General features: G+C 37.4%; 2 protein-coding genes across 3 annotated transcripts in view; one reads left to right on the forward strand and one right to left on the reverse strand.

The window, feature by feature from the left end:
* The first annotated feature begins 1249 nt into the window (after positions 1–1249).
* On the forward strand, positions 1250–7333 carry l(3)mbn (lethal (3) malignant blood neoplasm). Its single transcript, XM_070284989.1, has 6 exons — positions 1250–1522; positions 1591–1702; positions 5174–5317; positions 5477–6193; positions 6588–6650; positions 6730–7333. The coding sequence occupies exons 1-6, from the start codon at positions 1490–1492 to the stop codon at positions 7329–7331; spliced, it is 1671 nt and encodes a 556-aa protein (XP_070141090.1). The 5' UTR covers positions 1250–1489; the 3' UTR covers positions 7332–7333.
* Positions 7334–7425: 92 nt separating this feature from the next.
* The window catches only part of LOC108071656 (DNA-binding protein D-ETS-3), a 31764-nt gene continuing 22745 nt past the window's right edge, over positions 7426–16444 (reverse strand). For both annotated transcript variants that reach the window (XM_017162452.3, XM_017162455.3), the window contains 3 exons: positions 13043–13232; positions 9505–9713; positions 7426–9368 (listed from right to left, as the gene is read on the reverse strand). In XM_017162452.3, the coding sequence (XP_017017941.1) occupies positions 9232–9368; positions 9505–9713; positions 13043–13232 (536 nt within the window). In that variant the 3' untranslated portion in view covers positions 7426–9231. The remainder of the gene's footprint in view (positions 9369–9504; positions 9714–13042; positions 13233–16444) is intronic.

The raw sequence follows: 16444 nt of genomic DNA on the forward strand, positions 1-16444 counted from the left end.
ACTCGACAGCAATATTTCAATTACAATTGAGGCTGCCAGCATCCGGCAGAAGACACTCTACGATCGATAAGGTGAACGCCAAAGTGCAAACATCTTCCTCATTGCATTACGATTCGCTCATCGAGCAGGTCAAGTGCCTGGCCACTGATTGGACTCGACAAGTTGGCTGGCAAATATAGATGGGAATCGGTTAATTGCCAACAAATACTCGAGGGAATTGATTACGGTTCAAGCGTATCAGCGGGATAAATAATAAATTAGGTTGAGTAAATACAGAAGGGAAACATTGTCTTGCTAATTAAGATTTTATTGATTATTTGGATTAACATTTTGAAAAGGAGATGGAATGTTAAGGATTATATATGGTTTCTTTTTATTGTAGAATTTTTAAAAACTAAAAATAATGGATCAAAAGAAGGTTAAGATCAAGGTGTTGGGCTTAAAATTCCTAAAAACTTCCTCCTATAATCCTTTGGGGAACATACTTCCTTTAACAATTTTAGTATATTTAGGACAGATACATCTCTTTGAGTTTATTTTAGTCTGAAAACCAATCTTAATTGCTTAAGTTTTTAACAATAATTTATTACTTACTTTCGGCAGGATCAATAAAGATCTTCAATACAATTCTCCTTATATTTTCTGCCTTAATAAAATGACTAAAAATAAACCATTGCTCAGGCACAAAAACTAGAATAAAACAAACAATGCTGAATGAAAACGAAAACGATTTAGAAACCTGCTAATTAACTGATTAATGCCAGAAAATAGTCATTAGAGTTGGTTTTAGAGTTTTATAAGAGATTAGAAATTCAGCAACGACTTACGAATGCACTTTAATTGATATTCATGCTTGGAAATCATCTAAATTCAAAACAGAGTCAGCCAGGAAGTATGGTTTATGTGAACCACAAACATTATCTAACCAAATCAAAGAGCCAGTTGGCTTTGTTTAGACATTCCGAGGATGCAAATGATGTTCTCGAACTCGTCAGGCTGTTTAAATAATCAAATAAATAATCTCTGCAGCAGCAGCGGTGCATGAAATTCAAAATTATGAGCACAGGGTACAGGCTTTTGGCCAAGTCCAGAGGTGTGATGCCAATGCTACCAGCTTTGCGACTTGAGATACACACACAGATATCTCACAGATACTCACGCACACTTAACCAACGCCAGAGCGTCCGCTTCTAATGTTTTATAATGTTTACCTAATATTATTAACATTGTCAATTCGCTGCCGAACATCGTGGGGTGTGTTTCATTCTGAGGCGCTTGCTCCGAAACTCCGTGAGAAACGCGTCGTCGCCGTTGCCGCCGTTGTCGTCCGATCGAAATTCAAATATCTAGACACATTTATTTTTGTATTTAAAATATAAATGCGCGATTATTTATGGTTTTTTCGTGTGATATCCCAAGCGGTTTTTAAATAGGCGTGAAAATAAAAATCTAATTTGTGACCCATTAACAAACGAATTAAAGCCACAGAATGAGTCTCAAACTGCTGGCGATCGTTAGTGCTGTAAGTGTTTGCATTGCCTTCCTTTGGCTTTATGGATTTGTTGTTGGCCTCAACGTGTTCCTTTTAAGCTGCTGCTGGTGGCATTGTCCTGGAGCCAAGTCCTGGGCGCGGCGACCACAGTGCGTCCCTACAAGTTCGGCTTCACCATCGACGAGCAGATGCATCGACAGGAAAAGAGGGGTGAGTTATGAAATATTATCCATTGGGGAGGGGGAGGACTTTTGGGAAATAATTTTTGGGAAACAATAATATTTTATTAAGCTGTGTGGGTTTTTTTAAAAGTTGTTTTTTGGGTTTTCTATTTTGAATTAAGCATTAAATAAATTCTTCAAAAAACTCTTTTAGCTAAGGTACCTTTTACTTGTTATTTAGATTGTTAAAACCTTTTGAACCAATTTGTAAAAGGATAATCCATTATTTTTAGAATATTTTTAGAATATTTTTAGAATATTTTTAGAATATTTTTAGAATATTTTTAGAATATTATTAAAATATTATTAAAATATTATTAGTATATTGTTAGAATATTATTAGTGTATTTTTGGAATATGTTTAGAATATTATGAGAATATTATTAGATTATTATTAAATAATTTTAGAAAATTAGGTAATATAATTAAATAGTTACCTTTAATATTATACCCCTATTAACATTTTATTTATGGTCGAAAAATATAAATTCCGTTGACAAAACAACTAAATATTTGGAAAAATATATATTTTTTGTTGTTTTAAAATTATATAAGGTTTTATAAATAAAGTAAACAGTATATTGTTGGAATATTTATTAATATATTTAGAAACCTTTTTCGAAATTCAATAATTTAGCCACCAAAATATTTGTAATATTTTTTAACATCCCTAAACCGTCACATTTAAAATCTTTGCCTTTAACAATTAATACTTTTTATAAATATACACTAAAATTAATTAAAAAAAATTATAAATAATCAAAATCTAGTCAAAAGATGAACTCAAAATAAAATTAAGAACCTGACCGACATTTCGAAATTTCTCAAAAATTTCAGTGGGCGTTCTTTTAACCCTCAAAAACCCCCCAATCCCGTTGCGCTGTCAATTCACCTGACAGTTGGCTAATGACGCTAATTAAACCATTAGCATATCTCGACTACTGTGCGTCGATTTATTGACACCAAAACCGAAATATGTAAATAGAGATGCGTCATCTTGGGCCTCGTTAGAGAGACATCTGCTGCAGCGGCGGTGCATTGGAGCATAGATGAACTGGCGGCGGTGGTGGCCAGTGTAACCAGTACCCAAAAAAAGCTATAACTTTTGACTTTTGTGCCGACGCGTCGGCCTGGTGGGGCTTGTGCAATGCCACACAATACACGTTTGATGCACCTGAGCGACAGGTCAGCGGCGGCAATTGAAATACCAGCGCCGGCAATTAGCGGAATCTTCAACAGAACTCAGCCAGATCTTAGGCATCGACAGACTCGATTCTCCCCGTCACAGGGGTCCATTGTCCACACACCACACAGGGTCGTTATGATTTTTATTTCCATGCTGAATCGGTGATAAAGTTTGTCGGAGAAAAACGAAACTGAAACGCGCCTGATTTGCATAACATGTAGCAGCAGCAGTCGCTGCCTTATTTATGGTTTTTCTTTCTTCGGCTCCTAATGCTAATTCCGAAAAAGAACAGAGAGCCAAAGCCACATTTCAATATTTATAAGTATAATTCTGGCATATGAAATGCCAGAGTTGAGGCCAAAATTCGGATTACGTTCATAATTCAACTTATCCAATCCAAGCCGCACGCAAATTCAGGAACTTGTTGTGCATGCAAAGTGAATATTTGTTTGTTCTAAAAAAATACTATAACTGGATTATATCAGAGTAGAAGTAGAAGGTGTCCTAAACAAAAGCTTTCAAATCTTTTTAAGGCTTGTCTTGAAATTCGAGCTGCTGGCCAATAACTGGATCACTTTTTTGGTGCCTAGTTGTCGGGGCATTACATCATCTGCGGAACGATGGAAGCTTTGTTTGTTTTTAAATTGAAGAAATATATATATTCTTTTGAATTTATGTTAATTACTTCCTATAATTAAATGATTTATGGGAAGTTGTAGGGATTATTAAGCTAAAGTTATTTATTTTCTTAGCTAAAGGTTAGGTTAGGCTGGTATATTATTATATTATCATTTAGAATAGTAAATCTAGATTAGTTTATATTTTAAAGAAAGTTATGTATATTTTGTTGAATATATTAAGGTTTTAAGTATTTGTTTAGAATATATATATTAAATACTTTGTGTTATTTTATGATTTAAAGTAATTTTTTGGCCTTAAGGTTTTTATTTTCTTAACTTCGGTTGATAAATAAATACATTTGTCAAATAAAAACAAATCCTAGATAAATAAATGTTCATTATTTTTATATATATTATAATTTAGACATGAAATTTGATACTAAGGCTTTAATATTAGAACATTAAATACGTCCTTGCTTATATTTTATTCATTTTATTTCTAAAAACTCATGTTATTTCATTCGAATTTGCGTTATTACTTCCTATAATCTTATGAGTTATATAGAGTTCAGCCTGACAATATTTATTTGTTAATTTGAAAATGTTAAAAGTATATAATTTATTATTTTTAAACAAGTATTGGATAAGTAAATCAATCATATTATATGTTATATAGATTGTAATATGAGACTTATAATGTATATATAATTAAAATACAATGAAAGCCATTTTTTATATATTTCTTATATTTAATTTGTTAATTTAATTCAATTTATAATTATTTATATTTATATTTTCCTTTTACTTTGTATTATTTTCAATATTTAATTTAATTCTAACTTACATTTTCTTAGAATTCTTATTTATTTTATTGCTTTTTTTATACTTTCATGTTATTTTCCTTAAACAAATCAAAGAATTTCATTAAAACTCAACATATTTATAGACTATGCTCGCTTTTTTATAACACCACTAAAAATTATGCAAATTGTATTGTTACTTTTTTATTACTTGGCCTTTTTAGAGCCAGAAAACAGCCACAACTAATTTTTATTGATTTGTATTTAAGAGTTTCTTTCCAAGTCATTGAACAATTTGAACTGCAAATTGATCACGACAAAGGAATAAATTTTAATAAAGAATTATTTTTTCAACTAATGACAAATGTCACCATTATATTCCCGAATTAAACATAAAACAAACAAGCTAAAGCCAATTGATGCAAACCGTTAAAACGAGTATTTGGCCAGGGAAACCTGTTTACAAAGGCCACGAATCGAAGCCTGAATTTGTGGAGCACTTTTCGTAAAATCTGGTGGGTGGTGGCCAGACAGGATGCTCTCTTCGAGATCGTTAAATATTATTAAGTATTATTAATATGTTTTTTGTAGCAAGCATAGGAATGCCGTGCGCGTAGGCAGGTGCTGGTGGTGGAGGTGGCATTCGTCTTGATATTTGCCTAAGAAACCAGCTCACAAGTTATGAGCGTCATTATCGATACAGTTTATTAGATCTTAATCTTTATGGGGCTCTCGGGTCTGGCTGGGCAGGTTATGAGGCGAATTTTGATATTCACAAATTCGCATTCATATTCGAAAAGAACATAAAATTCAGTGTTATTTCGGCTCATCTCGTCTTGTTTCCCGATCCGCAGATGAACGCGGCATTGTTATGGGCGAGTTTGGGTTCATCACAGCCGATGGAATCTACCATGTGACGGTCTATGCCACCGACGAGGAGGGCAAGTTCCGGATAATCTCGATGAAGAGTTACCCATACAATGGACCCATTGGGGCGAGTGAGTAAAATAAATAAGATATTATTAGTGGAAAGCTAAGCTTGAGAAGAGAATTATCCAAGAAATGATGAAAATTCCTGTATTATCCCATAGCTTTTGAGAGAATAAACCTTAAATGAACCTCTTTTCCCCTCTAAATCTTACAAATCTCTTCCTCAGAGAGCCTCCCTGCTGTCACAACCCCTAGGGTCCAGCCTGCTTCTGCTCCTGCCCCACCACGCCATGTATTCAACACGGAGGCCTGCTCGGGCTGCTTCCTCAAGAAGAACCCCGTCAAGACAGAGATTCGCACTTTGTCACAGCCTTTAGCTCCAGGTAAGCTTGCGGATCAGGGCCTCAATGTCCAGTTGCCTTTCCGCGATTCCATTGCCCAGACAGTGGCCACACAACTCGGTTTGGGACAGGTCACACAACACTCCACGCACACTTACACCAATCCCAGTGCCAAGATCCCCGCAAGGGACATCGAGACGGGCCTGAAGCTGGCCATGAGCACCTTCTACGACTCCAGGGCCGCCGTCACCGGACACGTGAGCACTCAGACCCAGAAATCGGGTGATGCCAGCAGCACAAAGGTGGACTACAATGTGGGCATAACCCGCAAGGAGGGTCCTGTGGTCTATGCACCTCTTAACACCAGGCTAAGTGAGGATGCCATTCGATCGGCCAGCAGTTATTCGGGTCAGGTAACAGCTCCTCTGCCCCTGGGCCAGCAGGCTCTGGTGGCCCCCTCCAGCGGTCAAGCGGTGCCACTTTCCAGCAGCTCCCGTCCAGGTGTTAATATTGGCCACGCCCTGCGAGGGGGAGTGGCGTCCGCCAAGAAGGTCGCCGGTTTGAAGACACCACACACTACACTTGCACACACACCTCTTTTGAGTAAGCAAATTGGCCAAGAAAATATTTGAAAAATTGTTTAGGTATTTATTAGTTATAAGTATTTATCATAAATTTTATAAAATATTGAAAATATTTATGTTTTACATACGAATTTAGTGTAGATTTTGTAAACTTTGTCTATACAAATTAGCTTTCATTATTATTCTATTCATATACCTATTTTTTAACATTTTTTTAAATATCTTTTGATATATAATTCATTATTTTTTATTTTTTATTTTTATCATAAAACTTTTACTAATTTAATCTTTTATTACAATCCATCCTGACGCCACCTATGAGAAATTGTCAGAACTAGGATATTTTACACGTATTTTATAGCAAGGATGAAGTCCTTACTAAAATTTCCTTTTGGTACTTTTATTTTCATCAGATTCAGCAACCACAACGGGCATTTCTGGAGTGTCAGCACATACACCAACCGGAACAGCACCCTGTAAGTGGTTTGAGTAATGAATAAAAAATTAATTTAATTAATTTTAAAATTATTATCTCTTTTAAAATATTTAAAAAAGCATTTAATAATGGAGGAGCTGGAGGTGGAGCTGGCACTGGAGCTGTAGGCAGTTTCCCGCTTGGCAAGTCACCTGCTGGAGGCGCTTCCGGCAAGCCCCAGTTGGGTTCAGCGGGTAAGGGAGGTGTTTCCGGTGGAGTAGGAGCCTCTGGAGGATTTGGTGCCTCGGGAGGAGCTGGAGCCTCTGGAGGAGCTGGAGCCTCCGGAGGATTTGGAGCCTCTGGAGGAGCTGGTGCTGGTGGAGCTGGAGCTGGTGGACCTGGAGGATCGGGTAAAACTGGCGGCTCAGGTGGATCCGGCAAATCAGGCTCTGGTTTTGGAGGAGGCACTGGCACCGGCACCATTTCCCGCGGCGACACCGGCGACCTGTACAAGTTCAAGTACGTGCTGGACTACAATGGGCACGAGGAGACCGGCAGCCGGAATGGCGACAAGCAGGGCAGCTACTTTGCCATCGGCGAGGATGCCGTCGAGCGAACCATCGAGTACATAGCCAATGAGTACGGTTTCCAGCCGCACATCAGCTGGAAGAAGCTGGACGGAAAGGCCTCGCTCCCCGAGGAGAACTCGCTGAAGCACTACGAGTTCAAGTGGTTTAATTAGGCGAATTTCTATAAAAATCTTTCCCCCCTTCGATGTACATAAAAACAAAATAAAAATCTGTTAATTTTTCTCGGAAAATGAATAAAGTTTTAAATCGGTTTTGAATTGGGTTTTTATTTGTTTTTCGTTTTTGTTTGTTGAAAGTTCTTGCCTTAAATTAACTAAATTCTTAGAGGGTTTTCGTTTCGTTTTCGTTTTGGGTTTCCTTTTTTGTTTTCGGTGATGTCTGTTCTATAATTTATATATTTTTTAGGTTACTCGATTTTTTGTTCGTAGAGTTTACATTCAGAATTTAAAAATTGTATACACTTAGATTGTTATTTGTGGCTTTTAGTTTGCCTCTTTTTTGGTTTTAGTTTTTATTTTGCTTTGTTTTTCGTTTGTTTTTTTGCTTGTAAATACACACACAAATTGAAGTAATTACACACAATTAAATTTTTTATGCTCGTATATATATTATTACATGTATTATTATAGTTAAACTTTGACTTAGGACCTAAAGAGACACACAAATATATATTTAAAGTATGTCTAGACTCGGGATTAATTTATACTCGTAGTTTATGTCTCAAATATTTATTCGATTTTTAATTCATTTCGTTTTTTTTTTTTTTTTTTAAAATATGTAAGAGTTTTAACTGTACAATCAACTATCACAGTCAACCATCTTGAAAAACAATAAGAGGTAATTAAAACTCAAGGGGAACCTGGGGGGTTTTTCTATCTTTAATTGCTAAACACATTTTTACATAAAGTTTTTAGGGTTTTTTATTATTATTATTATTTACAAATTGTAAGTCGAAGCAAGAAATGTGGCAAAACTTTCTATAACTAGACATTCACTGGGGGGGCTACGCGTTTTTTTGATATTTACAATTGCTTTTACACACACGAAATGCTAACAACAATTGGAAGTCTCTCCTAAAGAACTAGCTTTGAATTTTTGTGAGGAAAAGAGTCAAGTGGCAATGGATTTTCTCTAGAGAAAACACTGAGAGCTTTTACTCAGCTCTGACTCCTTGCTTAATCGTATTTTCACATAAAATATTTTTTGAGGCTTTCCCCTAATTATAACTATGAATAAAATCCTCACCAAATCCATGATCTCTAACCTCGTTTATCCTTGGTGGTCTTGGTTGCAAGTTTTTTACAGTAAAAACGTGGCCTGCTCGCCGCTCTTCATGTCCAAATAATCATACAAAGCCCGCTCGTTGGCCCCATAGTTCCCAGCCGTGTGTCCAGGATGTCCTGGATGTCCTGGATGACCGGGATGATGGTATGGCGACGGCAGATTGTCCAGGCCAACGGAGGCGGCAGGCGTGGCGGCCGGCGGTGATGGCCCCGCGCCCATCGTCAGCCCGAACTTCTCCAAGTGGCATCATTTGAGCAGCGTGGGCAAGCTGCTGTTCATCAGGCGATTGCCAACCACCAGGGAGTTCAGCGTTGAGTTGCCACTGCCCACGCCCACTCCTACGCCCACGCCCACGCCCATGCCGGCCACACTCAGGCCTCCAATGGTGCCGAATCCCGCACTGGCATGAGCCGGTGCAGCCGTCAAGGTGGCCGTGGCTATGTTGAGGTTGTTGCTAACACTTGCAGAGCCTCCTCCACCACTGGACACATGTGATCCATTCAGGTTTCCATTGCTGCTGAAGCCACTCATGCCGGTGTTACCTCCTCCTCCTGCTCCCGCTCCTGCTCCTCCGCCGCCGCCACTGCTGGTGGTGCTGCTCGATGTTGAGCCCACGCCGGTGGTCACACCTCCGCCACCGGCAGCGCTCAGCCCGCCACTAAGCCCTGACGTTACGCCTGCTGTTGAGGAGGCACTGCCGCCGCCAATGCCCGAGGCACTGGCGATGGCATTGCTCTCATATTAGAAGGCGCCACCGGACGATGATGGTCATGCGTAGTGGGGATAGCTGCTCAGGTGGGGGGCCACATGCGAGGGCGTCACATGGCTCATTGAGTGGGGTTGGTAGAGATTTGTGGCGGGGCTGCCCCAGTTGCCCCAAGAGGCGGCCGACGGGAAGATCGAGGCTGAAGAGGAGAGAAATAAATTAAGAAAATTAGATAAAATATAAAATAGGTTAAGTTAAGTTAAGTTAAAATATCCAAAATCTCTTCTTTTCTTAGTTTGATTTATATTTCCCCCCAAAATGGTCTTCATGCTTACCGGACGATGAGGTCATGCCATGATGCGGACTCATAAACGAGCTGAGCTTGGCGCTGTGGTGATATGGTGTCATGAACAAGTCGCTCTGGTACTTGTAGGTGGGATCGCTGGCCGCCGGCTGTGTGGCAGCTGCCAGGCCTTGGAAATCGAATTTGTACGCATACCGCTTGCCGTGCACCTTGGTCATTATGTTCTTGTCGTAGTAGTACCTGAAAAAGTAGGAGAGCATGGGCCTTTATAATGGTTTTCTAGGTGTTTTTTACCCTTGGGAACTATACGTAAGGGAGTAAAAATAGATTGAGGAAAGCCTAGAGGGTGTCAAGTCACTCGAAAACGTTTTTAAATCTAAGCTTAAGAATATTTAATCCTTAAAAAAAATGTTATAAAGAATTTTATACCAGTAATGGCATTCGAAAGAGCTTTAAATACAATCGATTCTTTAATCGATAACATCGATATACATTTTTAAATTCAATTTCCAATGTAAAAAACTATTGTTTTTTATTAAATATATGTATTAAAATTTATATAATAAAATATATGAAGAATTTACTTGTATAATTTGAATTCTTTTAATGATCGATGATGATCGATTTTAATCGATTAATTTTTGATATTTTCTAGAAAAAATAGATACACGGAAAATCGATTTATTTCCAAATTTAGCAACTGGCATCCATCTAAGGATATTGTTCGATGGTCTAGACCATTTATACTGATCGAGGATATCAAAAAATATATTAAGAAAATATTTGATGGTCAAAAACAAAAAGAAACGAAAAACCAAAAATTATTAAACCTAAAACAAAGCTTCCTAAATATAGTTCGATTTTATTTTTAAATTAATAAATTTCTTTTACTAAAACAACTTGAATTTTACTAGATTCAAACTCCCTTCAAACTCAAATCACAAACTTAACTTTCGACCTGCGTATGCAAGTGGCCATCAACCCTCGGAAAACGACAGTAAATGTACTCCGGCTGGCCATTTCCCCTCAATCTCAATGTGGGAAAGTCAAACAAAGGCTGAGATGAGCTCAGTTCCCCCTCGAAGCACAATAAATAATTACAAAATAATGCTCGCTTTATGCGTTTTAAGTTAATTTGCTGACATTAAGCGATTTTAGTGCCGCTCCCCCAGGAGCAGCTCCCAGGCCAGCAATTAAATGGCAACGCCTTGTGCACAAACGCAAATAGAAATTGGCTCAGAAGGGGGGAGAAAATTATGTGGGCGTTCATTTCAGGCCAAAAGAAAACTAAGCAAAATTTGTTGGCAGTGATTTCTTTTCATTAACAGACAGGACTGACTCTATAGTCCTTTAAAAATATCCCTTTAAAACCCAGAGACTGCTCCATCTCCACCTCCATATTGTCCGCTTATTGTTACGCTTTAAAATGTCCACAACTTCCGCTTGACAAGTGAAGGGCGGCATAAAAAATGCACAAATAAATTACAACAAAAAGAGAGAGAGAATTGCAAACATTTTGAATGCATCAATGCAAATTGGCATAATGCGTGCAGTTGAGTTGTCCTCTCCTCCATAAATTATGCCAATTAAGGCCATAAATTAAAAGCAGCAAAAACAAAAGGCCTAAAAAAACGGAGAGAGAATGAGGGAAAGAGGTCCTGTGGCGGCAGCCTCTTTGCACAGACAATCAAAGCCAATCAATGACTGATGAGGTCGGTGGCTAAGGACAAAGAAGCTCAATCAGGAGGAAGGACAACGGAGAGAGCAAGAGAAGTACGAGAAGCAAGAACGAAAGGATTAAAGTAAACCCATTTCAAGGATTGGCCTGGCCATGGTGGGACCAACAAAAGGCCAGCTGGCTGTGAATAAACATGTCAAATGAAGCATTAAAGCACTTGTCCTTGTTGTGGGTCCTGCGTGGGTGTTAATTTACACACACACACAGCACACCACCCACACTCACACTCGCATTTCTGAGCAAACATGAAAGCCAGCGGCGTGTTCAATTGAGTTGAAATGCGCAAAATAAAAAATATATAAAAAAAGAGGAACAGACATGTTGAGGCTTCCTGCACATCAAAAAGGATTTCTCGTGTGAATTTCTAGACTTTTTACATTTTATTTACATGTGTGTGTGTGTGTTGCAAATTGGCTGCCAGGACTTTTCCACTTCAATTCGCATCATTGGCACTCGTCCTCGTACTCCTCCGCCTCTCTCTGATTGCAAGTGACAGCTTCAAGGAGTTGGCTAAAAGGGTTTCGTCCTGGCCATGTTTACTTAGCAAATTGACCGTTGCACAAATAGTTTTGTGCATATGTTTCTCTACTAAATTCAGAAAAATTCTTGACAGATTCTAGGGAACTTTTTGGGTGGGGTTTTCATATTTGGCAATCGAATTATCCTGTCCCTGCAATTAGATTTCGATTTTATTGGATTTTTGATTACATTCCCATTCGATTTGTGATTGAATTTCTGCCCAGTCTCTGCCCTTGCCACGCCCACACACAATCAAGTGGGCCAATTCTTGGCCAAGCAAGTGGATTTAGCTGTTTTTCTTCTTTTTTCGTTATTTCTATTTATTTATTTATTTTTTTTTGGGTTATTTTCTGGTTGTTTTGGCATCAAAGCGGCGTCTAATCAGTGCAGCAGCAGGCACAAATCATTTACTGATGATGAACCCAGCGGCAAATTGCACACATGCTCGCATTTCGTTAGATAAATCTGCTAATTAGGGTTTTGCTCGATTGCACAGGAAAAAAACAACCCCATTAGTTGGGAGGGAAACTCATTAGAAATCGAAATGTATTGGGTTTTCATAGGGAAAACTGTTGAATAAAATATTGTTTTGGATTTTTTAAATATATTTCCTAAGGGTTTTGTGTTGGTTTATAATTTGTATTATATTTTAATCAATAAACTGTTAAATATTTGGTTTTTCGAATATATTTTCTAATGGTTTTGGGTTGGTTTTTTAATCTATATTATATTTTATATTATTTATATATTATATTTTATTATTAAAATATAGTTTTGAGTTTTTTGAATATATTTTCTAACGGTTTTGTGTTCGTTTCTTATCTCTATTATATATTTTATGTAATAAAATGTTAAAAAAAAACTATTGTATTTGGTTTTTTGAATACATTTCTTAAAGGTTTCGGGTTGGTTTTTTAATCTATATTATATTTTATACGATAAACTATTTATGAAAATTTAGTTTTGAGATTTTTGAATAAATTTTTCTAATCTATATTAAATTTTACGTTATAAACTGTGGTTTCTGGTTTTTCGAATTTATTTCCTAAAGGTTTTACATTGGTTTTTCAATCTATTTTAAATAGTTTTCTCTTTTTTTTTTAATTGTTAAATTTCTGTTTTCCTTGAATTATATTATTTAATTTAAACTTCTCGATATATTATATGTCTTTATTTTATTATCTTCTTTATAATGTATTCATTTTATTTAGGTATTTATTTTATTATATCCTTTTAGAAAGTATTCTTTTTATTGCTTTATATTTATTATCTCCTTTGTAATGTATAAAAAAATAAAGTATATTAAACTCACCTCAAAGCCCGGCTCAGCTTATCATAATTCATATTCGGCTTGGACTTGCGCTCGCCCCAGCGTCGGGCCACCTCATCGGGATCGGTGAGCTTGAATTCGCCATTGGTGCCCTCCCAGGTGATGCAGCTGGCATTGTTGGAGTCCGAGAGGAGTTCGAGCAGGAACTGCCACAGCTGGATCTGGCCAGAGCCTATAATAAATCCAAGAGAGAGAGAAAGAGAGAGAGTTAGGAAGGGGAGAATGAGAATGAGAAATGAGCTCCCTGATTGCCCCTGTATAGAGACATTTAATGTGGGTATTTTTGGCCTGGCTAAATGTCCATCAAAAGAGCATATCCTTTTGGAGTTTCAGGCTTAAATTAACGGCTTTGGCTGCAGGGATATATTTGTGTGTGGTTGAAATGTAAGCATTTTGTGGCATGCAAAAAGCCCATAAAGCATTTCCTGCCCAGAGCCAAGACCAAGAAGAACCCCGGGTGGTAGTAGTAGTAGTAGTAGGCTCGGCTCCAAGCTCCAAGCTCCCGGGGCTTCCCCCTTTAATAAATAACTAAGACCAACGCTCGCCTCGAATTATTGTAAAAGAAGTGTAGCGCAACGGAAATGGCATTGCATGTAAGTGTAATGGAACTGGGATAGAGCAGTTCCTAAGGGGAATCCCTGGAGAAATTTACCAATTGCACTTTCATTGAAAGAGAGAGAGATTTGAGGAAAAATGAGAGTTTTCAAACTGAGGTATAAAAAGAAGGTCTAACTTGGAGAAGAGGTTAAATTAGAACAAACAAAACTTTGTTTCTCAGTTTACAACTTGTTTTTCTATTAGTAAAGGTTTTTTTAATAAATTCTAAAAATTTGTTTTACCAATATAAATCCTTTATATATATTTTTTAATTAATTATATGTTAATCTAAAGTATGTTTATATTTTTTAAACAAAATATTTTCTTTTTCTAAGCCGCACAACTTATTTTTTTATTAGTAAAAATTATTTAAAAATATTTATAAATTTGTTTTACCTATATAAATCCTTTATATATTTTTTTTATAATAATTGTAAGTTAATCTCTAATTTATAACGATTTTTTAATCATTTTTCTAGGCCTTAGAAAGCTTAACCCATAAGCCCAGCTAATCGACCTTCTTTTGTTATTGGCTGGCAGCTAAAAATATTATTATTATTTATTTCAGCAATATGTATTGTGTCCATATCATGGCATTTCTCCAGTTGAACTTTGACTTTTCTCCCCCGCCAAGTCTGTATTTTTTTCTCCCCCCAAAAAGTAGCTTTCTAAATTTTCTTTGTGCGTGCTAAAACATTTACAGAATTATGATTGTATATTGTGCTCGGAATTCGCTACGCATTCGACGCAGACATCATAAATCGCTTAATCATTTGGCAATTAGGCCGTGGACGTCAGAGGACGTACAATCGTTGCCAGCTCCCTTCTCTCTTCCCTCTGTTTTCCGTCAGACAAAATCCAAAAGGACAAGGGGTGGTTGGAAAAACTTGAGTGGGTATAAAAAGAAACACACGACTCTGCTCTGCTCTGCTCCTTTTGGTGGTGGCTTAGCGCCTGCTCATGTGTGAGAACGTCATGAATATTGCGTTAATTGCAAATCATGGCCAAGTGAATGTGTTAAGTGCCAACACGACGACTGAATGATGACGATGATGAATGACAAAGGCCCAAAAGAAGACACCGAACTGGAGTTAGTTTCAGGAAAAAAAGGGGCGTAATTGACACGCTATTAACAGCCCAAACTAGACAACGAAAAGTCAAATAGTTGGCCCTTTAGGGAGTGTCTCTTCATTTACCAGAAAGGCGTCAAAGCTTTTTAGGGCTCCGAAAAAATTTTAATTTAATAATTCCGCCGACGGCGGAAAAGTATGTGCAAAAACCGGAAGCAATTAGCCCGACCAGTTCTTTGATGTAAGGCTGCTGCAGTAACCATATTTTCATGTTGTTTTTTTTCGGTCTTTTCCATAATTAAGAAAAGTTATGTCTTGGCTTAGGCTTATTTAATTATAGAGTAAGTACACTGGGAAAATAAATATTTGGGGAATTTAAGGACTTTGGAAGACCAAAAATGGTTCTTGAAAAATTGGAAATAAAATATATTTATGATATGATATTAAGGAGAACAATAGGAAAGCAGGTATGGCTTTCTGTATAGATATTTGACATGAAATCATATGAATAAATCGATATCGTAGGTATAACTGTAACAAATAATTGCGATATATGCTAAATATATCGATTAAACCTCATAATACCTCTAACAAACAAACAAAAATTTACTTTTGAAGGCCTTTTAACAAATAAAACTGTATTTTCCCGATCAAGTATATCGATATTCAAAATTTCGATATATAAATAAATATATTTTTGATAATATCGATGGATTTATCTTTTTTCTCGATAAACCTCCTTATTAGGGACTCCCTCTAGCTATTATAATTCATAAATCAAAATACATCAATTAAACTCTACTTCTTTGTTTAAGTATATCGATATTTTAGATATTTAAACTTTCGATAAATTAAACTTTATATTTTTTATATGATAATATTGATATATTTTTAATTTTCAGACCGATAAACCTCCTTAATAGGGACTCCTCTAACTTTTTTATATTATATTTCCCAATTCCTGGTACCATAATTGTCTTGTATTTTTTTCTGGGTGCATCTGAGGCAGTCTCATGTTTCACTTCGCTCTTTTTATTAAAATATATATTTTTTATCACTCCTGCGAGCTGCATGCAACTTGCAGATACACACACACCACACACACAACACGTATGCAAATGAGGTGGCATGTCAAGTGTGTTGGCCAGCTGGGTCTGAGCTGGCCAACGGGACCGGACCTGGCTAACAAAGCGGTTCCGTGTCGAGAGGAAGCCATAATTAATCAAAAACAGCATTTTTGCCACCCAAAAAGCGAAAGCGCAGTATGTACACTCCGTGGAAACTCTGGGTGTGGGTTTTTCTCAGTGAGCTTTTGCGTTCAAGTTGAAGAGCCAAGTTTAGAGCCAAAACTCTTGGCAACGGGCCTCTAAAAACCAAAAAACCGCACAACAAACAATCGAAAGAGAAGGAAATAATCAAGCCGGAGAGGGACAGAGAGAGAGAGAGAGAGTCCGTCCGATTCGTGTAAATGTCGCGCCGGAAAATGTTGGGCGTCTGGGTTTTTATGCTAATTCCGTTCGAGCGCCATGTTTCGGTGGTGTCCCCCAGGAGGTGGAGACTGGTGGAGCGGCAGGGGGCAAAGTCCACCACCCCATCGCCATTGCCAGCGTAATGGCGGCGGCGTCAAAAGCTCGCCCCCAGCGCCGGATCAATGAGGGGAATTATCGATTTTGTCCTGGCAACCGGTCGGTCGGAGGCAATGAGGCACCATTTTGAA

The sequence above is a fragment of the Drosophila kikkawai genome, chromosome 3L (assembly GCF_030179895.1).
Source record: "Drosophila kikkawai strain 14028-0561.14 chromosome 3L, DkikHiC1v2, whole genome shotgun sequence".
NCBI lineage: Eukaryota > Metazoa > Arthropoda > Insecta > Diptera > Drosophilidae > Drosophila > Drosophila kikkawai.